Source organism: Chiloscyllium punctatum, chromosome 45 (genome assembly GCF_047496795.1).
Source record: "Chiloscyllium punctatum isolate Juve2018m chromosome 45, sChiPun1.3, whole genome shotgun sequence".
Taxonomy (NCBI): domain Eukaryota; kingdom Metazoa; phylum Chordata; class Chondrichthyes; order Orectolobiformes; family Hemiscylliidae; genus Chiloscyllium; species Chiloscyllium punctatum.
Window position 1 is genome coordinate 13,256,169 of NC_092783.1, and position 27,593 is coordinate 13,283,761.

At 40.2% G+C, this 27,593-nt stretch overlaps 1 protein-coding gene across 15 annotated transcripts in view; it reads right to left on the bottom strand.

The window, feature by feature from the left end:
- LOC140467167 (ankyrin repeat and SAM domain-containing protein 1A-like) overlaps positions 1-27,593 on the bottom strand; it is a 346,018-nt gene that overhangs the window by 80,351 nt on the left and 238,074 nt on the right. For 10 of the 15 annotated variants that reach the window (XR_011955354.1, XM_072563319.1, XM_072563311.1 and 7 more), the window contains one exon: positions 24,176-24,285. Coding sequence is in view for 14 of the 15 variants with exons in the window: in XM_072563319.1 (XP_072419420.1) it covers positions 24,176-24,285 (110 nt within the window). In the remaining variant the exon portion in view is untranslated. The remainder of the gene's footprint in view (positions 1-24,175; positions 24,286-27,593) is intronic. The other 5 variants (XM_072563318.1, XM_072563316.1, XM_072563310.1 and 2 more) reach the window with 1 other exon arrangement.

The following is a 27,593-nucleotide window of genomic DNA, read 5'->3' on the forward strand; positions in this document are numbered from 1 at the left end:
GGAGAATGTGCAAACTCCACACACACAGTTGCCTGAGGCGGGAATTGAACCCAGGTCTCTGGCGCTGTGAGGCAGCAGTGCTAACCACTGTGCCACCATGCCGCCCTAAAGTTCTTTTACACAATATCACCATCCAACTACTTCCCTCCAATATACACAATCTGAACTCTTTAACCTATTTTAGATGTTCACAGTTAATCCCTTCAGCTCTCTCACCTTGTTGACATACCTTCACAGTAAGGTGACCAGAATGCAAGCAATGTTAAGATTTGTTTCATTCATCGGTTATTGAATTGGTTCAATTTACTGGAGATGTTCTTTTTATCTTCTGATTAGGCACTTAACAGCGTTCTGTACTCAAACTTCAGACTTGAACTCAGAGATTCATTCTGCTTCAATTTGAGTTCCATGTTGAATCCCTTTTTTGCTCATTTTCAAGCATCTTCAGCCAGAAGTACAAAGTGAGTGATCAGCCTCCTCTTGTACCTAGCGTACAGATGCCAGTCTTCAACCAATTCAAAGTACTCCAAGAAATAACTGAAGGCACTGGATAAGAGCATATGGAGAATAACATACAAGCCTGGACACAGATTTGGTTAACAAATAGGAAGTAGCAAGGAGAATAATGGAGTCTTATTGAGTTCACAGGCTACAAACTACTGGAGTTCCAAATGTATCTGGGATGGGAACTAAATTGTTTACATTATATATCACTGAGGTGGATGCAGGGACTGAATGTATGGCACTTAAACTTACCAATTTTACTAAAACAGGTCTGAAAATAAGTTGTCAAGAGGAGATAAAATGTGACTGCAAAGGTTTATAGATAAGTGACTAGGCAAAGATTTGGCAGATAGACTATACCGTGCAAAAATGTGAGTGTATTTACTTTGGTAAAAAGAATAAAAAATAGTAATTAATTGAATGGAGAGAGTTTGCAGGACTTTGAGATGCACAAAGATTTGGGTGTCCTGATGTATAAATCATAACAAATTAGTTTGCAGGTACACATTATTAGGAAGGCAAATGGAATGGAATTTATTGCAAATGCAACAGAACGTACAAGTTGGGAAATTTTACCAAAGCTGCACAGGACCTTCAGTGACACCATTTGAAGTACTGTACAGAGTTTTAACCCCCTTATTGGAAAAAAAGGATATACTTATATTAAAATAATATTCACTTGACTCATTCTTGGAATGACAAGTCTGTCTTAAGACAAGGCTGAGTCTGTCGCCACAACAGTTAAAAAGAATGAAAGGTGATCTTATTGAAACATAAAAGATCTTGAAAAGACTTGGTAAGTTACATATTAGGCTTCCGTCTCCCAGCCTTGAACCAAGTGACACAGTTTAAGAATTAGGTCTCCTTTTCTGTTCTCAGAGTCTTCAGTGGAATTTTCTTCACTAACCATTCATCAGATTAGGTAGACTTTTCATAGCCATGCGAGTCAACCATTATGAGATGGAGACAAGTGGGATTGAGGCTACAACAAGATCAGCCATGTCTTACTGAATGAGGGAGTAGGCTTGAAAGAGAGTGATTCTAATTCTGTTCCTACTTATTGCAGCAGAACATCAAACTTAGTCTGATGAATGGAAGGTAAGATCTGTATCTCACAAGTGCTGTACAATGATCATCTTTCCTCAATGTTGAATGATCACAGAGGCTCACTCGGTCAACATCCCAGGGATTATCAGTTACCAGAAATTGAACTGAACCAGCCAAAAACAAATACAGTTAGCTACAAAAACAGGCCAAAGCTAGGAATTCTGAGGCAAGTAACTCACCTCCTGTCTTCCCAAAGCCTACCTACAATCTATAAAGTATAAACTGGTGTGTGATGAAATACACTCCACTTGTCTACGACATAAGAAACCCAACACTGTCCAGGGCAAATAAGCTCACTTGATTAGCATCCTCCGTCATTGGTGTATGATAACATCAGTCAGTGCAATCTACAAAGCGCACGGCAACAACTCACCAAGGCTCCTTCAACAGCCTCTTCCAAACCTGCAACGTCTTCTTCTTAGAAGGTCAAAGGCAGCAGGTACATGGGAACATACCATATGCAAATTCCCTTTGAAGAAATACACTATCCCACCCTGCTACCATATTGCCATTCCTTCAGCATCAATGGGCCAAACTCCTGGAACTCTGCGGCAGCTTCTTGGATGTACCTATACCTCAAGAACTGAAACAGTTCAGGAAGACATGTCACTAAAATCTTCTAAGGGTTGAATGGGCAAGAAATGCTTGGCCACACTGTATTTTTAAAAAGCACAGATCTTTATCATATGTTTTTTATGTGCATGTAAATGGATCACAAATCAGTCATGGGTCATGTGGTCAAAGAATGCCCCAATGTTCAAGTGTTTACCTTGCAGCTGAGACACAACTTGCACAGTGAAAGCAACTTAGACTCCACCGATGTTTAAAAAGAGACACTAATTAGATTGCTTTCACGATGAACTGAATGACCTTCTTTTATGCCACACCATAATATGATTCTACATACATCAAATAAATGGCTGGCAAAAATTCCACTTAATTATCTCATGTGTTGTTAATTAGACAAATAAAAATCACAAGGTTCAGTAAATGAACATCAATTTGAAATCACTCCTGAGGTAAAAGTTTCCTTAAGGACAAATTGATAACATATGACAAATGTATTTTAAATACAGCGTTTAGGTTGAAATGGGATGAAGGGATAAAGTGAATCTATTTTAAACACTGCAAAGAACACAGTTTGTTGAGCATAAACAGATATTTGTTGTGTTACGAAGGTGAAGTTGACACCCCTCTGATAATTAAAACTGAAACACCCAGAAAAGATTGCCTTGCCTCATAACCTGATAGGTGTGAAAAGTGGTAAAACCTACCTCTTACCCCCAATCTGTTATCAAGGAATGGTTAAATGAAATGGAATCCTTTCACCCATTTTATAATTAACAAGTAACAATCTATTTATCTAGCTCCAACAATGAACAAATTAACAAAACCACTAACAAACTGACCAATTTCTCTCTAGCTACCTATTCCTGAATAAAACAAGATTCAAATAGGATGCTATTCGAATAAATACAGGTCCCACTTATTTTTAGATTAGATTACTTAGATTATATACAGTGTGGAAACAGGCCCTTCGGCCCAACAAGTCCACACTGACCCGCTGAAGCGCAACCCACCCAGACCCATTCCCCTACATTTACCCCATTCACCTAACACTATGGGCAATTTAGCATGGCCAATTCACCTAACCTGCACATTTTGGACTGTGGGAGGAAACTGGAGCACCTGGAAGAAACCCACGCAGACACGGGGAGAATGTGCAAACTCCACACAGTCAGTCGCCTGGCAGTAACAAAACAATGAATTAAAACTTAATCTCTCAAAGTTCATGCTGGATTTGTCTTTCGGAATATTCTTCTGTCCTCTCCAGCCTTTCTGCTCTCTCTCTCTCTCTCTCCTGCTGTCTTCCTCTGATCGAAACAGCTTCTCAGTCTGCTGAATTCTGGTGTCTGGAATGTTAGCTGAACGCAACATTCTACCATTTATGAATAGATAGATAGATGGTGTTTTCTCTTCGAGAGCGTGGAGATTTTGTATGAGAGCCAGATTTGTATTTCTCCAATGGTGGATTTGCTCTCTGTTCAGATGGCAGCTGACTCTCCATCTAATTTTCAAATTTCCACATCTTTTATACCCGTGATTTCATGTTAATTTCTATACAATTGGATTGGTTCAAGGTAGTCAAAACCAACAGATTTGAATTTAAATGGTCCTTAGTCTCCAAGTGCCTTTCTAAATTAATTGGCTGGATTTCAACTGTTGTCTGGGTGAAAATGCTGCTTGGGCCTGCTAACTGCAAAGTATTTTCATATACTTGTTTCAGTTTTGAGTGTCTCTGCACAATGCTTGCAAAGTGCCAAGCACAGACAAAGCATAATCTCTTAAAAAGGGACCGTGCACTGCTTTTCAATTCATTTCACAATTTTAAACACCAACTTCATGATAGTCGGAAGATATAAAATTACCCTTGTTGCATCAGGCATTCTTATCATAGTTGGTTATTGCACATGGTACATGAAAAGAGAATTTCACAACTAAAATATCTGAGAATCAATCATTTTGTCAGGAATAAAAATGTGAATGATAAAATAAATAACGGATTTGTGCAGCAGGAAGTGTGGGATAGATCAAAGAGGAAAGATGTCAGCTTCCGAATATCATCCTCAAGGAACGAAGGTCAGAAATCAACTATGATCCATGCAATGCTCTAAAGTGAAAATCTCTGGCCATGTTGTGTTTAAAATTTCTCTGCACATCAGCAGCTTTTTAAAGCTGCTCTACAATTTAGAACTGGTCAGCCGAAACACAGCTTGAAACTGTACTTGAATTTCATTCCAGTATGGTACTGTGGATTGAATACATAATTCAGGCAAAGCCTTCATGCAGGAAAAACTCTGGAGTAAAGATATAATACAAACAGTGCCTATTTATCAGAGGTGCCCATGAACCACACTTCTGTAATTCATGCTAAGCAAGAAAAATTTAACTCTGATCAGGTAATGGTTACCAACACTTCCTGAATGCCAGTGTTTCATTTAACAATAAAAATCTACCATGGTCTACCTGAAGATTTTGAAAGGCAAACGATTCGCTTGGTGTTTAGAAAATCTCAGATCTATAAATATGGGCAACATTTGAGGTTTCACAGCAGCAGCAAGCCCATCACAGCAATAGCAATGTGAAACAGTTCAGTCATGCTGTTTATAGATTCATGTGGTGTGCTGAACAGTTCCAGGTTCTGTAAATGGTACGGACACTGAAGTAATTCACCCTTGTGCCGTGCCACTAGATTTTGCCAATATCTCCCTAAATATGTCCAGCCCAGGTTAGCAATTCCACATCAACCAACATTCAATTAACTTGCTCCACTTGAATTGACACTAGTTGTTGTTGATTTAGTCAGGCTAACAATGCCCACATTTCTATCACTTGGTCAGCAACATAAGTAGTAAATTTGGAGAATTATTCATGGAAACAATATATATCGGTGTCTCATCCGCTCCAAATTCATTCTGGAGTAAATACATAGAACATAGAAGAATACAGCGCAGTACAGGCCCTTCGGCCCTCGATATTGCGCCGATCAAAGCCCACCTAACCTACACTAACCCACTATCCTCCATATACCTATCCAATGCCCGCTTAAATACCCATAAAGAGGGAGAGTCCACCACTGCTACTGGCAGGGCATTCCATGAACTTACGACTCGCTGAGTGAAGAACCTACCCCTAACATCAGTCCTATATCTACCTCCCCTTAATTTAAAGCTATGCCCCCTTGTAATAGCTGACTCCATACGTGGAAAAAGGTTCTCACTGTCAACCCTATCTAACCTCCTAGAGAGGATCTTTATGAGATCAAAGATCCTTAGTCTGCACCTCCAAACCTACAACCACAACCAACGAGAAGGACATGGCAGCAGCACCACATGCAAGTTCCCTTCAACTCACTCACTATTCTGACTTAGAAATAATTCACTGTTCCTTCATTGTCACTGGGCCAAAATCCTGGAATTCCCTCCATAATTGCATTGTGGTTATTATGGATTGTAGCAGTTCAAGAAGACAGCACATCATCACCACCTCATGAGCAATAAATGCTGGCCCAGCCAGAGACATTATGTCTATGAGTTAATAAAAATATGCAATCCTACTGCCCAGAAAAATAAGTGACGTATACCAATTAACATCATCACTCACTTTGTTTCAAACATTAAAGAATTAAATGAAATCATGCATATACTTTCTTTGCCCAAAATTCAGCTGAAAACAAATAGAAAATCATTATGCAAACAAATTACAGATACAATTTCAACCATAACAAATAACAGTCACAAATAATATGTTTAAGGTTATTTGGAGAAATTTAACTTTTCATTCCGCTTGACTGAACACCAATACCAATACCTGCACAGCAGTGAAGATAGCTAAAGATATGCAACAGGAAATTCAAATCTTTAAAACCATGGAAAAAAAAGCATAAACTTCTCTGGCTGAATTTATCAGAAACACTGACTTCTCCACTTATTATGGATCGCTGTCCAGATTTGATTGTAGTCTCTTCCATAAAGTAAGAGCTTGCAGGAACTGAGTTTTTAAAAGTAAAATTTTGTTCACAAATGTGAAGTATCAAAAATACATCAACTCTGCACTCAACTTGACAGGTAGACTGAGAACTAATCAAACTCATCACAACTGATTGACAAACTGAACAACAGTTCAGGAGTTCAAACACAATCTCCATATCATAGTGTATCTGCACTCCATACAATGTTAAAAACTCTACATAAACGTTGCGATAGCTAATTTCTCAATTTTCTGCCCTCCTCAGTAGGAATAATTGCTGAGGGAGAAGAGCGCAAACGAAACAGTTATCACAATAACTTGTCAAACATTCCCTGTCTAAACCTTACTTGCAGATTTATTTCACCATAATGGCATGAAACAAGACTGACAAATAGTCTAAGAAGCTGTTTCTAGTTTACATCAGGAACACAGGAACAAAAGTCGGCCATTCAGAGCCTTCTGTGCCAATCAGAGGTTGATCATCTCTCAATGCCACTTGCCCATGTTATGACCATATTGCTTGATATCTATCCATTTCTGTCTTGGAACATGTCTAATGTTTGAACTTTCTTGGCCATCTGGGTCAGAGAATTCAAAAGATTAACCGCCATCTAAGTGAAGAAACTGTTCCTCAGCTCAGTCTTAAATGGCCTACCTAATTCTGAGATTATGTCCCCTGGTTCTCAACTCATCGGCCAGCAGATATGACCTAACTAATCCACCTGGTAACACTCTGGACGAATTCTTCATGTTTCAATGACAGCGCCTCTTAATCTTCAAAAATCTCCAAATTTAAGGACTAGTTTTCTGACTTTCACCTCATAAGAAAATAGGGCCATTCTAGGGATTAGTCTGGTGGATCCCCATTTCACTCCCTCTAAGGCAAGTATAATCCTTTTTAACGAAGGAAACCAAACTGGACCAAACTCCAGGTGAAGTCTCACCAAGGCAATATACAACTGCAGCAAAATATCTTTATCTGATACTTCTTCTTGAGATGAATGCCAACAAACTAGTGGCCTTTCTTAATGATTGTTTCATCCGCATGCTCTCTTTTTGTGAATCATGAACAAGGACATACTAGTATTTTTGGATATGAATATTTCCCATTCCATGGATTTTAAAAACAATTCAGGAGATTTAAAAGGGTTCACGGTGTCTAAAAAATCTCAGATCATATATTTTAGGCTGCACAGTGGCAAAACAGCAAGTAAACTCATCATAGTGGAGCAACAGTGTGAAACTGATCTGTTAATATTTTTTTTAAAACAAAGTAGATAACTTCACAGTTATTCACATTTTATTTCATCTGCAAAGCTTCCTCCCCCCGCCCCCCATTGATTTAGCCTGGCCAAATCTCCCTGAAGCCTCTTTGCTTCCTCCTCAAATATTAAATTCCCATGCTTGGTAAGTTTGCAGAGGACACCAAAATTGGTGATGGTCGTGGACAGTGAAGAAGATTATTGCAGAGTACAACAGGGCCTTTATCAGATGGGCCAATGGAGTTTAATTTAGATAAATGTCAGGTATTGCATTTTGGAAAGGCAAACCAGGGCAGGAATTGTATAGTACTGTACTGTGGATGGTTACCAAACAAAGAGACCTAGGGGTGCATAGTTCCTTGAAAGTTGAATCCCAGGGTGAAGATGACTTTTGGATGCTTGTTTTCACTGTTCAGAAACACTTACAGGAGTTGGAACGTTATATTGCAGCTGTACAGGACATTGGTGATGCCACATTTGGAATACTGTGTACAATTCTGATCACCCTTTTATAGAAAGGATGCTATTAAACCTGAGAGGGTGCAGAAAAGATTTATAAGGATGTTGCTGGGATTGTAGAGTTTGAATTATAGGGAGAGACTGAATAGGTGGGGGCCATTTTCCCTGGAGCTTTGAAGTTTACAAAATCAGGAGGGGCATGGACAGTATGAACAGCCAGGGTCTTTCATAGGGTGGGAGAATTTTAGTGTAAGGCGATAGGGGTAACTTTTTCATGCAGAGAGTGGTGCATACATGAAATGAGCTGCCAAAGGATGTGGTGGAGGCGGATATAGTTGTAATGTTCAAAAGGCACCTGGTTGGGTATATGAATAGGAAGGGTTTAGAGGGATACGGGCCAAATATTGGCAAATAGGTCAAATTGGGATGTCTGGTCAGCATTTGCAAGTTGGACCGAAGGGTCGGTTCTGTGCAGCATGGTTTATGGCCTGGTTTTGTGTCATCAAATTTTGAAAATTACAATTGGTCCCCACATCCAAATTATTGACATAGATTGTGATTAGCTAGAACACTAATCCTTATGGTACATATTTCCATTCTGAGAATGTCCCATTTATTTCTACATTTTTTTCTGCTAACCAATTCTCAATACTAGCATATTACTCTAACCCCACATATTCTAGTTTGGTTTATTTACTTTGTGTGGTACTTTTTAAAAAGACTTGCCAAAATTGTTCTGAAAAAAATGTTACTCATAGTCATAGAGACATATAGCACAGAAACAGATCGTTTGGGGCCATCTCGTCCATGCCAGATAGGAAAAGAACTGTGAACTAGTCTCAATATACATTAATGAATCAGGAGAAGGAACAAAATATAACATCTCCACATTTGCAGATGACACAAAGTTGGGTAGGAATATGAACAATGAGGAGAATGCAGAGAGGCTTCAGTGTGATTTGGACAAGTTGAGTGGATGAAGGCATAGCGGATGAAGTACAATGTGGATAAATATCAGGTTATCCATTTCGGTACAAAAAAACAGGAAAGATGAGTATTATTTGAATGACGACAAGTTGGAAAAGGGAAAGTGCAATGAGACCCTGGTATCACTGTACACCAGTTGCTGAAAGTATGCATGCAGGTCCCACAGGAAATGAAAAAGGAAAATGACATTTTGGTCTTCGTAGTGAGAGGATTCAAATATGGGAGGGAGGGATATGTGACAATATAAACTTCAAAGCTTTAATAACTGTTGATGGATTGAAAAAATAAAATCAACAATAACTTTCTAGAATAAACGTTTTCCCGAGGTTAAGGAAAAAGAAATTAAAAGCAATACACCAATTAGCCGGACCTGGGAAAAGGACTCACTGAAACCACACAAACAAACTGCTTTAACAACTATTTGATAACTGGCTGCCTTATGCCACGAGGACAAATGACTGCCCTGCAGAATCATTTAAGAAACTAATAGCAAGAAAGGCTGTGTTTCAAATGGACAGCTAACAATGAATGTAACAAGGAACAGAGAAATTAGGCTGAGAGTACTCCTGAGAAGAAAGCAAGCTGCAGACTTGGAGACTTCAAAGGTGATATAAATAACATCACACCACAATGCTGGCACATCATTCGTTAAAGACAGAAAATCTTATAATAATTCAACTTTGAGATTCTTCAGCAGAACTCCTGAGAACAACACTACGCAAGATTCGAACTGTGACACCAAGAGGCAGTCTGCTGTTAGTTGAAATAGCGTTTAAATTCCACCATAATCAGGTAATACCTGAGTTGGGTTGTGAGGTTTAGCTTGCTTACTTGAAAGGTCTTATTTTGGCTGCTACACGAAATAAAGTTAAGTAATTGTTTCAGTATTTGATTGTGTGATTTCTTAATTAGCCAAATTAGAGGTAGCTTGTAGCAATTTACCCACAACAGATGTCTTGTTGCAACTGTATAGAACATTGGTGAGACCATACCTGGAGAACTGTGCCCAGTTTTGGTCTCCTTATTGCAGTATGGATGTTCTGGCCATGGAGGGAGAGCAGCAAAGGTTTACTAATTGATTCCTGTCATATCAGGACCGGCATACAAAAGGAGACTAGTTTAGTTAGAACTATAATTGTTGGAGTTAGGAGAATGGGGTGGGGGGAGAAATCTTATGGAAGCTTCTAACATTCTAACAGGATGAAACATATAGAAGAGTAAGAGATTAGGGTTCCAATGGCACAATGGTAGCTTCCCTACCTCTGAGCCAGAAGGCCTGGTTTCAAGTTCCATTTGCTTCAGAGGTATGTCATAACATTTCTGACCAGGTTGGTTAAAATGTATTCTGGAAGAGCAAGAGGTGACTTGATTGAAAATAAGAAAGACCCTGAGGGATCTTGACAGTGTTTATGCACAAAGAGTGTTTCCTCTTGTGGGAGATTTTAGAACTAGTTTAAAAATAAGGAGTCAGTCAATTAAGACAGAGTCAAGGATATTTTTCTCTCTCAAAATGCTGAAAGACCTATGGAATGCTCTTCCTGAAAAGTAGAAGCAAAGTATTTGCATACGTTAAAAGGCAAAAAAAAAAGCATAGACCAACCAGACGGGAACGGCACGGTGGCACAGTGGTTAGCACTGCTGCCTCACAGTGCCAGAGACCTGGGTTCAATTCCCACCTCTGGCGACTCTCTGTGGAGTTTGCACATTCTCCCAGTGTCTGTGTGGGTTTCCTCCGGGTGCTCCGGTTTCCTCCCACAATCCAAAAAATGTGCAGGTTATGTGAATTGGCCGTGCTAAATTGCCCGTAGTGTTAGGTGAAGAGGTAAATGTAGGGGAATGGGTCCAGGTGGGTGGCGGGTCGGTGTGGACTTGTTGGGCCGAAGGGCCTGTTTCCACACTTTAAGTAATCTAATCTAATCTAATCTAATCAGACCATAGGGCTACTCTCTCATTAAAGAGACATGACTGGTGGTGGTCTAACCTGATGGTTACCTTTTCAAAAAGTCTTGCCAAAATCGTTCTGAAAAAAAAATGTTAGTGTCATAGTCATAGTGAGAGAGACATATAGCACAGAAACAGATCCTTTGGGTCCAACTCGTCCATGCCAGATGAGGGGAATAAGTTGAGAAGGATAGTCCTTCATGGTAACCTCTGCTGGTGTGGGAATTGAACCCATGCTTCATGTTGCATAAAAAATCAGCCATCCAGTAACTGAGCTAACTGCCCAACACCGAAACAGAGGTTGATTCATCTTGATAAGCAATGGCGTAACAAGTTATGACAGGAATATGGAGCAATCAGATCAGTTATAATCTCACTGAATGGCAGAGCAGGCTTAAGGAGCTGAGTTGGTCTACTCTTGCTTCCATAATCCTATTCAAATATGCCACATCCCCTGGATCTCATGTTACAAATTACATATTCAAAAAACTCCATCAGATTTGTCAAACATGGTTTGCCTTTCATAAAACGATGCTGATTCTGCTCGATTTTACTAATATTTAACAATACAATTATCAAATCCTTTATAATAGATTTTAACGTTTTCCCTACTTCTGACCTCAACTAAACCTCAAATGTAGTTCTCTATTTTTCCTCTTCCCTTCTCAAATAGTGGGGTTACATTTAATACTTTCCAATCTGCAGGAACTTTCCAGAATTTACAGATGTTTGAAAGATAGCCACAAATGCATCCATTACCTCTACACCCATCTCCGTCAAACTTCTGGGTAGCTCATATGCTCCATAAGATTTACAAGCAGGTAAACTTTTCAAATATTCCCTCTTTATTAATACTAGTTTCTATTGATTCTTCAGTTTCCTAAGTCCCCTGGGTGCCAAGTATTTCTGGGAGGTATTCAGTATCTTCCTTCTTGAAAGCAGACATAAGCTCTTTGTTTAATTTACCTTATTCTCCATTATAAGTTCATGTGTCTTCACCTATAATAGGCCTACATTTTCTTTTTCACACACCTGAAGAAAATTTTCCAATTCACCTTTACGTTTTCTGCATTCACTTTCACGTTTCCCTTTCTTTATCACTTTCGTGATTTCCAGTGTTAAAATGCCTGAGTTCATGACCAATAGGGAAATTCTTCATTCTGGATAATTGTCTCGCTTGTTACCTATGACAGTTCATACATTCCAGATTCTGAAATGAAGTTTTAGTTTATCATAGTAATAAGGAATTGGCAGTGCGAGAAACAGTATGAGTAGTATTAGAAAGATTAATGGAGCTTAATATAGATAGATCCCCTGGACCTGATGATCTACATTCCAGATAAACATAGTAATTAGGAGCAGGAGTAGGCCACTCAGTCCGTTGAGTGTGTACCTTTCTTGAATACATTCAGTGGCTTGGCCATGTTTACTGCATCTGCCATGTGTACCCCCATTAACACAATTTGTCTAAATCATCTTGAAGTCTCCTTGCATTCTTCTCAAAACCTCACCCAGTTTGTCTCATCAGCAAACTTGGGAATATTGCATTTTGTTCCCCAGATCAATTACATATATGAACGGCCAGGTACCAAGCACCGATCCTTGTGATAACCACGAGTCACTGCCACTCAGAAAAAGACCCAGTAATCTCCATTCTTTCCTGTCTGCCAACTAATTCTCAATCCATGTCAATATTTTTCCCTGAAGCCATATGCTTTAACTCTGTCCACTCCTTATCAAAAGCCTTCTGAAAATCCAAATACATCACATACAGTTCTCCTTCATCTGTTTTACTATTTACATTTTCAGAAACTCCAGCAGATTTGATCAGCATGGTCACCTTTCATAAACTCATGTCTAATCTCGTCCATGCTGTCCAAATGTTCTGATATCACAACTTATATGACAGAAGTGGCCAAAATGCTAGAGCCTAATATTAGGTTAACTGGTGTAGAATTCTGTTCTTTGTCTTTCCCTTCATTTTAAATAATAGACAATAGCTGCTGGATTAGGCCATTCTGCCCTTCGAGCCAGCACCACCATTCATTATGATCATGGCTGATCATCCTCAATCAGTATCCTGTTCCTGCCTTATCCCCATAACCCTTGATTCCACTATCCTTAAGAGGTCTATCCAATTCTTTCTTGAAAGTATCCAGAGACTTGGCCTCCACAGTCTTCTGGGGCAGAGCATTCCATACACCCACCACTCTCTGGGCGAAGAAGTTTCTCCTCAGCTCTGTTCTAAGTGGCCTATCCTTTATTTTTAAACTGTGTCCTCTGGTTTGGGACTCACCCATCAGCGGAAACATGCTTCCTGCCTCCACAGTGTCCAATCTTTAATAATCTTATAAGTCTCAATCAGATCCACTCTCAGCCTTCTAAACTCAAGTGTATACAAGCCCAGTCGCTCCAATCTTTCAGCGTAAGATAGCCCTGCCATTCCAGGAACTGACATTGTGAACCTACGCTGCATTCCCTCAATAGCCAGAATGTCTTTCCTCAAATTTGAAGACCAAAACTGCGCACAATATTCCAGGTGCGGTCTCACCAGGGCCCTGTACAGCTGCAGAAGGACCTCTTTGCTTCTATGCTCAATCCCTCTTGAAATGAAGGCCAGCATGTTATTAGCTTTCTTCAATGCCTGCTGTACCTGCATGGTTGCTTTCATTGACTGATGTACAAGAACACCTAGATCTCGTTGTACTGCTCCCTTACCTAACTTGACTCCATTAAGGTAGTAATCTGCCTTCCTGTTCTTGCCACCAAAGTGGATAACCACACATTTATCCACATTAAACTGCATCTGCCATGCATCCGTCCACTCACCTAGCCTGTCCAGGTCACCCTGTATTCTCCTAATAGGTGGCACGATGGCACAGTGGTTAGCACTGCTGCCTCACAGCGCCAGAGAGCCAGGTTCAATTCCCGCCTCAGGCGACTCTTTCTGTGGAGTTTGCACATTCTCTGCGTGGGTTTCCTCTGGGTGCTCTGATTTTCTCCCACAATCCAAAAAAGTGCAGGTTAGGTGAATTGGCCATGCTAAATTGCCCATAGTGTTAGGTGAAGGGGTAAATGTAGGGGAATGGGTCTGGGTGGGTTGCAGGTTGGTGTGGACTTGTTGGGCTGAAGGGCCTGTTTCCACACTAAGTAATCTAATCTAATCTAATCCTCCTCACATTTCACTCTGCCACCCAGCTTTGTGTCATCAGCAAATTTGCTAATATTACTTTTAATACCTTCATCTATATCATTAATGTACATTGTAAAAAGCTGCGGTCCCAGCACTGATCTCTGCGGCACACCACCGGTCACCGCCTGCCATTCCGAAAGCGAGCAGTTTATCACTACTCTTTGTTTCCTGTCAGCCAACCAATTTTCAATCCATGTCAATATTTTGCACCTAATACCATGTGCCCTAATTTTGCTCACTATGTGGGACTTTATCAAAGGCTTTCTGAAAGTCCAGGTATACTACATCCACTGGATCTCCCTTGTCCATCTTCAGAGTCACATCCTCAAAAAATTCCAGAACATTAGTCAAGCATGATTTCCCCTTCATAAATCCATGCTGACTCTGATCTATCCTGTTATTGCTATCCAGATGTGTCGTAATTTCGTCCTTTATAATTGACTCCAGCATTTTTCCCACCACTGAGGTCAGACTAACTGGTCTATAATTCTCTGTTGTCTCTCTCCCGCCTTTCTTAAAAAGTGGGACAACATTAGCCACCCTCAAATCTGCAGGAACTGCTCCTGAATCTATAGAACATTGGAAAATGATCACCAATGCATCCATGATTTCTAGAGGTTACATTTGCCACTCTTCATCTATAGGAATATCTCCAAACCATTTATGCATCCAACGTTTTCAGGGCCATTTCCTTTAACACTCGGGGATTATAGATGATCAGGTCCTGCTGACGTGTCCACTTTAAACACCATTAATTTTCCCAGCACCATTTTCTTACTAAAACTGATTTCCTTAGTTACCTTAAATTTCTGGGGAAGGTTACTTAGTTCTGTCTTCACTAAAGAAGGCACAAAGTATGTTCAATTCTTCTGTCATTTCTTTGAACCCCATCATAATTTCCTCAGCTTCTGAGTGGAGGAGACACACATTTGTATTAATCCTTTTCCTCTTCACATACTTGTAGAAGTGTTATGATCAGTTTCTATGCTCCCTGTAATTTTGCTCTCATACTTTATTTTCCTCAATGCTCAAATGTTTTGCCCTGGTTTGCTAAATTTTAAAATACACTCAACTCGTAGACTTGTTGTTTTTCCTGGCAATTTCAGAATGTCTCCTCTTTGGATCAAATAACATCCCCAAGTTCTTTTGTGAGCCAAGGTTGAGCCACATTTCCTCTTTTTCTGTATCAGACAGGAATGAATAATTGTTGTGATTCATCTACACGTTCTTTAAATGTGAACCACTGCCTTCTCATCATCAACCTCTAACAAGGTTTCCCAATCCATCCTTGCCAATTTATGCCACATACTCTTAGTTCCAATGTTTAGATTCAAAACACTCGTTTCAGATTAAACTACTTCACTTCCCATCTTACATTAGTTCAAGTTTAATGATAGCTACTCCCCCAATGGACCCTGCGCAAGAAAAGTGTTAATTAATTCTTTCTCATTGCACACTACCTTGTCTAGCATAACTGGTTCTCTGCTTGATTTCTCAGTCATTTTAGATCAATACAGTCATGTACATACTCCAGAAAATCCTCCTCCACAATACCACTGCTATTTTGGTTTGTCCAATTTATATGTAAATTAACATCACTCATAAGTTGTACTCTTATCACATGTATCTCTGATTTCTTGTTTAATGCCTTTCCTTTTATATCTACTCTTGTTTGGGGGCCAACAGACATCCCCTGCAATGGTTTCTGCCACTTGGTGTTTCTCATCTCCACACATACAGATTCCACATGATTATTTTCTGATCTAACATCCTTCTACACTACTGCATCAATTTTCTCCTTTCCATTTTTGTCTGCCTTTCCTAAGTAATCAGTACCCCTGGAAATTCATTTCCAATCCTTGGTAACCCATGCAGCCATGTCTCTGTAATCGCAACCATATCATATCCTCAAGTGTTAAAGAAAACTGGACGCAGGACACTGGCCATCACCTCTCAAAATTCGATAAACTCTGTAATGGTCCCTGAAGATCTGAAGGTGACAACTATAACCCTACTATGGAGAGAGAAAATAGGGAACTGGTAATCCAGTAGCCTAACATCAGTTGCAGTTAAAATGCTGGATTTTATACTAAGTGATGTGACAGGAATTTAGGAAAGTAATTACAGGTTTCGAGGTCAGCATGGGTTATAAAAGAAAATCACAACTTTGAGGATGTTAACTCGTAGAATATGTAGAGAGGAGCCAGGAAATGCGGTATATTTAGCTTTTCAGAAAGCCTTCAATAAGATCCCAAACAAAATAGAGCACTTTGTATTAGGAGTTTATACTGACATGGATTAAAAACTGGTTAACAGGCTGAAGAGTATAAATAAATGGATTATTCTCAGGTTGGCAACTTGTGAGGATGTAGCAAAGACACTGCTGGCAGATTTGAAAAGGCCAAGCAAGTGAGAAAACAAAAATTGTCAGATGAAGAAATGTATAGTTATCCAATTTAGTACAAAAGTATTTCTTAAATGGTAAGAGGCTGAGGTGTGTTGAACTTCAACACACTTATGAAGATGTGGGTGAACTATATCTTTTAAAAGTTAAAAGCTGGCAGTGACAGCACCAAGTGTTCTCAATAAGACACAATATAACATGTGCTCCAGCTACTGTAGCTGGTTGCCTGGAAACATCAAAAAACATATTTGAATTAGGCCAATCGGTTTAAATTATTCCCCCCAAAAAATACCAACTTCCCATCCAGTTTGAATTGAGAATATTGACGATCTTAAAAGCCAATGACACAATCCAATGGTCTGGGGTATAAGACCAGGGGAAAAAAATTAAACAGTTGGAAGGAGAACTGCCAAGCCCCGGGGGTAAAAGACTGTCTGAAAAATAGCTCTCTTAAAAGTACCTTTTTCAATCAGTAACCTGTAAATCAGAATCCCTAAGAAGAAAAGACAACACAGGAAGATCCAAATGTAAGAACCAAAAGCTGCCTAGTTTTGAGATAAGTGTGGTTTTGTAAATCTTAATTGAGAGTTTAAGCAGACTAGTCTTATCAAAGGGAAGGTAAAAGATAGGTTCGAGTAAGGACTTGTGAATAGTTGTTAGTTAATTCTTCTCTGTTATACTTTAAGAAATAAAGTTGTTAACTTTTACTTTAAATAGTTCTTGGCCACTTGAACTTTTACAGATTACTGCACAGGATAAATCGTTTATGTTTTGCTGGTTTTAAATTAAGCAGGAGAGTTTACCCCGTGTTGGAACAAAAGGGTCATGGGCCCTTGTTTGTGAGTCACTAAAAGTTAACATGCAGGTACAGCTAGCAATTAAGAAGGCAAATTGTATGTTAGCCTTTATTATATAAGGATTCAAATATGGAAATGAAGATTTCTCACTGCAATTATATAGAACCTTGATGAGATCATGCTGTGTGCAGTTTTTGTTCCTTACCTATATATATCCTTACAAATACATACTTGCCATAGAGGGAATCCAATAGGTTCTAATCCCCGGGACGGAGAAATTTTCTTATGAACAGAAGTGAAATAAACTGGGTCTATACTTGGCTGGCATTTGGAAGAGATGATTCCATCCAAATATTGAAAATTCTTAGAGATTAGACATAGGAAGAACGTTTCCTCTGGCTAGGATCTAGAACCAGGCAACAAAGTTTCAAAATGGAGGCAGGCAATTCAGGAATGAAATTAGGCTTAATTACTTCACTCAGAAGTGAGTGAAATTTTTAGAATTCTCTGCCTCCATTACTTTCTGGAGCAATCACTGAGTATGTTCAAGACAGAGATTGATAATTTCTTATACATTAAAAATTTCAAGGTATTCAAAATCAAGTCAACAACCTCACATCAAGGATAATGCAGGAAAATGACACTGAATGCGATGAGCTACAATCTCATTGAATGCTGGACTGGGCTTGAATGACTTACTCTTATGTTAGCATATCCAAGTTTTGAAACAAAAAAATGCAATGAGGTTTTTCTCAACTCTGTCTAATCCTTCTACCAATTACTTAAAAAAAAAATCCCCTGGTTATTGGTCTCTCCAAGAACAGAAATGGGTCTTTCCATTATACATCGGGCCATAAAATTATCAATACCCCAATTAAAACTCTTCAGGTTTTCGGCATTGCCAGGAATGGAAAATCTGAACAACGTCCTCAGCAATTTATTCTGAAAAGCACATATAATAGTGAATGTTTGATGATACTCTTTCCCAATGACATTCCTGGTAGTAGCATTCAGCATTATACCTGTTAAGATCCAATTCATGTTCACTCACCAGGACTGGCTGAATAATTTGCATGACATACATTCTGCTTCCATCTATCTGGTAATTTACTATGCGACTGTCTCGCTCTCTCATACATATATACACGCATTGGAAAAAAAATTAGAAATATGATCTTTTTGTGTTGTTCTCTTTACAGCTCTGGTTAGATTACTTTTGCAATTTTTTAAAGCGATCATTTTTCAATTATGCAAAGTCAGGTTTAGAATGTAAATTATGTATTTTAATCTGCTCACAAATTTCTAAGCATGAACAAAAGTCACTATGGATTAGAAACATTGTGGTCTTGTTCTGGCTTAGAAGTTTGAGTCTGAGTTACATACTATGAATCCGAAATTTTTATCCAATTTAACTCTTGACTGGAATATTGGCATTATTTTTTTTAAAAACCCTCAGTTTCTACTGATGCTTTCCCAATGGTCAGACTGACAAACCTCCCTCAATAACTAAAACTCATCAGTATACCAGCTGATCATTGAACTTATTGTTGTTTGTGGAGTGCAGCTGTGTGCGCAAAATAGTTGCTATACTTGATTAAATGATGTGGAGGTGCTGGTGTTTGGACTGGGGTGGACAAAGTTAAAAATCACACAACACCAGGTTATAGTCCAACCGGTTTATTTGGAAGCACTAGCTTTCAGAGCGCTGCTCCTTCATCAAATGGTTGTGGATTCATAGCAGTTCAAAATAATTTATTATCTGACAAACACATAAAGGAAGAGTCTGTATTGTTTCAATGTTACAAAATCAAATCCATAAACTGTGACCTTTGGTTTTTTTTAAATGGCTCTATGATGGCACCAAAGAAAAACCACAGAATTCGCCACAAATACTAGTCCTGTACTCAAAGCTCTGCTCTAGCCATTTTCAAGTAGTGTAATATCCTGAATGGTCTTGACAGGTAGAGGTGGAAAGGACGTTTTCTCTGCTGAGTCAGTCCAGAACTAGGGCACAATGTTAAAATCAAGAGTCATCCTTGTAAGACACAGACGAGGAGAATTGTTTTTTCCCCTGAGGGTTGTGCGACAGTTTGTCAGTGTCTCAGAAGACAGCGATTCATAATGCTTTTAAAGCATAGGTAGATTGATTTCCTTATCTAACATGAATTCAAGGTCATTGCGGGTACATGAAAATGTGAATTCCAAATACAAACAGATCAGCCATAATCTTACTGAGTGATAGAACAGGGCCGGAGGGGTCAAATAGTCTACTTTTGCTCCAATTTTTTATGTTTATATGTCTAAATGGAAGTAAAAGTTTTGTTATATCTTACTATAGACAAATGTCTGGATAAACATCAACCCCAGCAAGATTCCTTTATATTCTACAAGCTGCCTTACTGAAAGTTCAACCATGTGTTTTTTCCAACCATTCACTCGGGAAACCTTGGACAGCTCAAACATCATCCTTTGCAACCTGAACGTGAAAAAATTTCAACAGTGCCACTTTCTATCAGCAGTTCACCTCTTATATAGCAACAGCTTAAATTATGCATACCTGAACAAGTTTAATATTAGTTAAAAATATGCACAAAAATTACTGGGATTGCTATTGGTGACTCATGCTTTGCATGCTGCAATGACTCCTAGGTTAAACTGCACCTAATGCTTCGTATATTAATTTGACCTCTGTGACAGAACTTGAACAAAATTTAAACAAAGTTTTACAGATATTGAATCATAACTGGCAAGCTTGTAACATATGAACTATATACTCTTCCATTACACATCAATGCTGCAGGTCTTGGAACAACATTCATCACTAAAACACAAACTTGACAGAGCAGAAAGGTGTGGGAAGATGGATTGTTAATGGAAGTGACATTTAATCACTATTTATGAACTTATAGTAGACTGAATGCACAAATAGGAGAAAGTGAGGACTGTAACTGCTGGAGATCAGAGTCAAGAGAGTTTGGTGCTGGAAAAGTGCAGCCAGTCGGACAGCATCCGAGGAGCAGGAGAATGGATGTTTCGGGCAAAAGCCCTTCACCCTGAAATGTCGATTCTCCTGCTCCTGCTGCGCTTTTCCAGCATCACATCTTGACTCTGAATGCACAAATAGTTTATTTTGGAATTATAATCTGAAATGATTCAGCTATACTCTTATGTAGCATCACTCCAGAATGCATCAAAGCAAGACAAGCATTGGAGTAAATATTGTCATGGGATCAGAATAGAACCTAAGTTTACAAAAAGAACAAGCAGATATTCTCTTACCAAGATGGTAAACCATACAATGTAATAATATGCATTTATATTGTATATTTGTCTTAATAAAAGTATGCTAAGATGATTTCTAAAGGCTTTATAACAAACTATAAAAACTCCAAGCCAAGAGGTAGGTTTAAAGGAGGCTCCTGGGAAAAAAAATTAGAGATAGACAGAGAATCCTAGAGATTAGAGCCAAGGCAGCTGAAGGCACAAAAAACCAATGACAGACTAATTAAAATTAGAGATGTTCAAAAGCCTCAATTAAAGACACATGCAGATCTAGGTTTATAGTCGATCTCACCAGACAAGTGCACATAGCTCAGATGTAACACAGTAATGTACACCAAATTTGTTGAGATTTGTTTCAAATTTGGAGGGTATGATAACTGGAGGTGATAGAAATTTGATAACAAGAATGAGAATATTAAGTTGCCATTCTGAGGAAGGGTCACTAGACCCCAAGCATTAACAGACTTCTCTCCACAGATGCTGCCAGACCTGCTGAGCTTTTCCACTATTTCTGTTTCTGATTTACAGTATCTGCAGTTCTTTCGGCTTTTATTAAAATTAAGGCAATATTTAACCATGAATTAATATAGGGCAGTGAACACAAGGGTAATAGATGAATTTGACGAGTTAGGGTCTAGCCAACAGAGCTTGGAACTCAATTTTATGTAGAGTATTTGGGGAAAGGCTGGCTAAATTGCATGAGAATAGTCAGGTCTGGATATAACAAAGGCATCAATGAAGGTTTCAGCAGAAAAGCTGAGGCAGGAGTAGAAATTGGCAAAGTCATGGAAAGGGAAATATGTGACCACACAGATATGTAATTGACAGCTCATCTCAATGTCAAGTATGACCTTGAGGTTGCAAATAACTTCAGCATATTTGGGACGGCATAGTGGCTCAGTGGTTAGACTGCTGCCTCACAGCGCCAGGAACCCAGGTTCGATTCCAGCCTCCAAGTCTGTGGGTTTCCCCCGGGTGCTGTGGTTTCCTCCCACAGTCCAAAGAAGTGCAGGGTTAGGTGAATTGGTAGTGCTAAATTGTCCATAGTGCTCAGGGATGCATAGGATAGGTACATTAGTCAGGGATAAACATAGGATGGGGAATGGGTCTGAGTGGGTTACTCTTTGTACTGTCGGTGTGGACTTATTGGGCTGAAGGGCCTGTTTCCACTCTGTAGGGATTCTATGATTCATATTGTCAAGTAAAAGTACAAATGTGATCATATGCAGGGTGTCAGCAGTAGACATGTAGAAATTATGTATTTTCAGATGATGTCATCAATGATTTCAGCATGTCAGATGAAAAATGGGTGCATCTAAGGTAAAATGCTCAAGGGACACCAAAGGCAACTGTGTAGGAATGGGTTTTAACTTTGTGGCCCAATTCCTATGAGGTAATATGTGAGTTACAGAAATGCTGCCAATGCTGGAGTACCCACATGTCCCTCTTACAGTAGTATATTCAAGAAGAAGAAGAAGAAAGGAATAATGTAGTATGAAGTAAATGCTTGCTGAGTTAAAATCGGAATGTCACTTACACATAAGCACAACTTTCATAAATTAAAGTTTGATGAAACAGATGATGTCACAGAAGCTTTAATAATTCAGTGCTGAATATTGTATTGCCGTGATACTACATGCAGATCTAGGTTTATAGTCGATCTCACCAGACAAGTGCACATAGCTCAGATGTAACACAGTAATGTACACCAAATTTGTTGAGATTTGTTTCAAATTCCAAATCATGAAAGACTAGGTTTAAATGTTAAAATTCAATCCAAGTTGTAACTTCCTTACTAAGTATTAGTAGTTTTATTGCCTCAAATTTCAAAGCCTAGTTTGTTATTAGATTTAAAAATTCACTAAAAAAAAATGGCAGCAACATTTTCAAAACCAATGGTAAAATGCAGACTTCCAACTCCTTGTTCTAGGACATGGAGGAAAGCAACAGATTTGCTGACTTAAGAATTTCTTTTGTTTACAAAAAATGCTTGTGAATTTTTCAGCCACATTTATCTTTCGAATGTATGAAACAGTAGCTAAATATGTAACAGGAGGACCACTAAAGTGGCAGACAATTTAATGCCTATTGCTCACTGAAACTTGCAGCAAGAGGATTTGTCTGATCTGGAAAGGCAACTGAATTTACTCCCTTTACTCAGCTTAATCTTAAAAAAACACCAGAAACTATTGATGTAGAGGTTATACCTTTCACAGATTGCACTGAAAATGTACTTTTCTCGGAATGAAGAACATTTTACTTTCTGATCAACATCTCTCAATTTGGCTTAACTAGTGCAAAGATCAGATAAAGATAGTAATGGTTTTTCTTGACTTTCACAAAATGGGAATGTGAATGCTGCAATGCACAGCTTGATATTAGATATCAACTTATTTTTGTACAGCCAATGTTGTAAAACAATCTCCTAATACTTCTCCCAGAAAGCTGAAGTAAATCCTTTACTGTTAACTTATTAGTGCTGCTGCAATTGTTTAAGTTATTGTGCATCAAACAGAAAAACAATGAACTTTTTACAAAACATTTAGCCATCACTAATTATTAATATGGAGAGAAAAATCAGTAGGGGGCTCTGCATACTTAAACAAAAATAGAAATTGCTGGAAAACCTCAGCAAGTCTGGCAGCATCTGTGGAGAGAAATCAAAGGTAATATTTCCAATTGAGTGACCCTTCTTCAGAACGTTAGCTCTGATTTCTCTCCACAGATGCTGCCAGACCTGCTGAGCTTTTCCAGCAACTTCTGTTTTGTTTCTGATTTACAGCATCCCCAGTTCTTTCAGTTTTTATTTAGGATTTGATGTTTATTAGTCTAAAATCAGATCACCATCTTTCAAACAAAACCTGAGATTTTGCCCTTTCTTCAGGATATGTTGTGTTTGAGAACTGGTGTGTTCCTAAGTAACTACCATGAAGACATCAGTTCTCCTTTGAAAGCTTAGATCCAGATATTTTTATAAAGGAAAACCTATGACCAGTTTAAAACAAAGAAAGCCTGGAACATACATTTGTGAAAGACTTCACATCTCTGAGTCATCTAAAATCATGTATATAATGCATGGTGAGAAATAGTGACTTAGTGAGAAATAGAGAAATAGCAATTTTTTTCCAAATGATTGTGTTCTTGAGGAGGGAAGAGAACCATATTAGCAGGACAGTGAGAGTGAAGTATGAATTTATTCTGAGGAAGAGTCACTGGACCCGAAATGATAACGGATTTCTCTCCACAGATGGTTGCAGACCTGCTGAACTTTTCCAATTTTTGCTTTTGTTTGTGAAACATGAATGTACATGTGTTTAATCTCTCCAGACAATGGAGAAAGTTTAACTTTATAGAATAAATCTGGTTAACACCATCTTATTTTTAACCAAGCTCTCTTCAGGAATAAATAGATATTCCATCATTATCAGAAAAAGCAAAGATACCTGGGGATGCTGGCAAAAGTTAATGACAACCACTTTATTGCTTCACCGTGACTTTTAAAATCTTGGTTTAATTACTTTTGAACGCAGTACAGAAGTACTACTGCAGTCTTCCAGGGGATAAGATTATAAACTAGAGAATCAATTTCAACCTTTATTTCCAAACCATTAATTGAATGCTTGATGGGAATGTATCACAAATGTAAATTGAGCAAAAGAATAAAGATATAAATTACAATTAACTAAAAAGCATAGATGGGTGCACTTACCATGAAGCGCACATCATCAAACCCATTCAGCACCAGTTTACTTTCATACTGTTGCATCCCAATCGATTCAAGCCACTGCCCGACACTCTGCTCCAGCATCCTTGAACCTGCTGAGAGATTGATCGGCAAACGCTTGAGCAAGGAAAAACCATTCAGGCGGTAACAGCGGCACTCCGAGGACGAGATATGACACTGCCACATCATTATCCCTCACAATGTGCTGGGGCAACTAATCCAAGCAAAATGCCCTTAAATGTAGCCCCTCACAGGTGTTGATCCAAATTCAAGAAATATTTAAAAGCCTGAATTAATAATCAGACTTCAGGGATACCAATTTTTCCAACTTTGTATAGATCTTTGTAATCCAGAATGATAGCCATGCGGAAGGGTTATCAAATAACCCAAAGTCTCTTATGTCCCCACTAGTTAACTTATTTGAATTAAGTATACAGTATGCAGCATATGAGAGCTGCTGCTTCTGCACTCGAGCCAAGTAAAGCAGCTGCACTCGCTGCCTCTATTCCGATGTTAATAATACAGCAGGGAACTGAGCTTCCAATTCATTCCTAATGATCAGCTCTTCATGCTGCAGCAGTGCTCATTGTCTGCCAGCTGAGCTCCTTGCTCGGTCCCTTCACACTATTATCACCCTATCCTCCCTCCTCCCCCTCTGAGCTCCTAGCACTGATTAGAATACACCATCAACCATTCAATAGCATGAGCAGCTTAGGACTGTGTCAGGAGAAATGAGGCAACTTCAGAAGGAATGAAAAAAAAGCTCAAACTCTGGTTGTTTATTGCTGCAAAGTGCATTTTTTTAAACATAATTCTTAACTGCTGGGAACATGAAACGTGGACTTCAGCAAGAAACAAGGGGTTTTGCAAGAGAAAATTAAAATCAAAATCTGTGTTGTTTCCTCCGAAATGTTTCCTTCCATCCCATTGCCTGATGTCCCGACCTGATTGATTTATTTGAATATAATTGCTTTCCACTAAGGAAGTGCAACAACTCAGGAATACAAATTAAAGTAAATGAATGCGTGACTGCAATGAATTTGCTTATCTTTGCTAAACTGACAAAGGATGACATATTTGCAAAATCAGCTACAAAGCTCACTAAGTCAGATTTTTTTTGACTGGACTAGGACTTCAAATATAATGCAGTGGGGTGCAGTAGAGGAGGAGTGGGGAACAAGAGTGAGAAGAAAGGGACAGCTAAAGATGGTCAGCAGAAAATAGGAGCAACACAGCAGATAAAGGAGGGAAGAGGAGATATAGGGATAAGAGAAATGATGGGGGGGTTAGAAAGGTGTTACGGGAGCAGAGGAAGAAAGGAATGAGATGTGGGGAGCACGGGAGGCACTGAAGGGTGCAAACTGATGGAGAATAGGGTGACAGGAAAGGAACTAGATGGCAGCGAAAGTGGGGCATGTGGTTCTGCAAGGAAAAAGAAGGGGCTGAGAGATGTGGGACATGGGAATTCTTGTAGAGTTGGAGTTGAGTGGAGTGGGGAAGGAGTGGAAAGGATGTATTAATGGATAGTGAGAGTGGGAAGGGTCAGAGGGTGGTTGGGAGAAGTGGGTAGGTCGGAGGCAGCATACAAGAATGGAGGGGTAGGAAAAAGGAAGGAGGAACGGTGCAAGGGATGATTGGGTGGACAGGTTGGGAGGAAAGAATAAGGGAGGTTGTAGTTGAGAGGGAGCAAACTGATGGGAATGTTGTAGAGGAGGAAGAAGTCAGGAAGGGAAGGTCAGATAAAGGGAGCTAGAGTGAGTGGTGGAAGGTTGGGTCAAAGAGAGGTGGTGATGGAAGCTCAGCCACAGAAGCAATGGGAGGGGAGCAGAGAAAACCTCAGTGAATGACAGCAATGGAGCTTCCTGATAAAAGCTCGAGCTCAGTTGCAGCAACAGCTAAACTTCAACAGGAACCCCATCAGAATTCAAAATGGCGGAAAAAAGTGACCGCAGCACAAAATTAAGAGCTGAATGGTCGGTCCCTTCTTATTGCGTTTACAAGTTTTACTGTAGTAGACATACGAGCGGTAAGGTTAATACAGGGCACATACAAACAAATTTTATTTACAAATAAAATGAATAAAATACCTAAATAATTAACTAAAATCTCATCAAGGATGTTAGCACAAGCAGTGGGTCAAAGCTGAGTTATGTGGTAGTTCAAGGATAACATTTTGACGTGGGCAAACATAAACACAGCTATTCAAACACTTCTTACAGATAATAGCTTCGGCTCAGAGTTTATGAACTAATGGCACTGCAATGCATCGGGGTGGGGGGGAGCTTATCCAGAAACTTTGCGACAGAAGGCACTCTAGGCAGAGAAGAGTGGGAGGAAGAAAGGGGCTGGGGGAGAAGATTACGAGTGGAGACAGGGAGGGAGAGAGAAAAGGGGGGAAGAGTGCCAAAAGGGGGCAGCGCGAAAAGAGGGAGCGCGCAAAAGGGGGGGAGCACGCAAAAGGGGGTGGAGAGCGTGCAGCGGGATAGGGTGAGGGTGAGGGAAGGGGAGAAGGGGGAGGTGGGGGGGCGGGGGAGGTGCGGGGGCAGGGGAGAACGGGGGAAGGGGAGAAGGGGGGCAGGGGAGAAGGGGAAGCGGGGGAGGGGGGCGGGGGAGAAATGGGGGCGAGAGAAGGGGGAAGGGACGGGAGAGTGAGGGACAGGGCAGAGAAAGGGTGGAGAGTGTGGGGTTGGGGGGGGTGAGTCGGGTTGGGAGGGTGGATGGGGATAAGGGGGATCAGGGAGATGGGGGTAAGCGGTGAAACAGGGAGGTTGTAAGGGGGGAACAGGGAGGGGTTAAGGGAGGAAAGAGGGATTGGGAAGGGGGTAAGGGGGAGAACAAGGAAGGCAGTAACGGGGGAAACAGGCAGGGAGCGGGGGGAAACAGGAAGGGGGCAGGGGGGAAACAGGAAGGGGGGAAAACAGTGAGGCTGTAAGGGGGGGAACAAAGGTATGGGGGAGCAGCGAGAGCTGGAGAACAGGGAGTGGAGAGGGGGACGCACAGGGAGAGGGGAGGGCAAACGCACAGGAAGTGGGCGGGGGAAGAACAGGGAGCGGGGGGGGGCGATCAGGGAGCAGAGAGGAGGGGCGAACAGGGAGCAGGGAGAACAGGGAGCGGGGGGGGGAAACAGGGAGCAGGGGGGGCAAACAGGGAGCAGGGAGAACAGGGAGCGGGGGGGAAACAGGGAGGGCAAACAGGGAGCAGGGTTGGGGGGAGCGAACAGGGAGCGTGGGGGTGGGGGCGAACAGGGAGCGGGGGGTGGGGGCGAACAGGGAGCGGGGGGTGGGGGCGAACAGGGAGCGGGGGGGCCAACAGGGAGCGGGGCAAACAGGAAGCAGGGCAGGGAGGCGAACAGGGAGTGGGGAGGGGGGGGGGGGGGGGAGTGGGTCGAGCGGGGAAGGGGGCG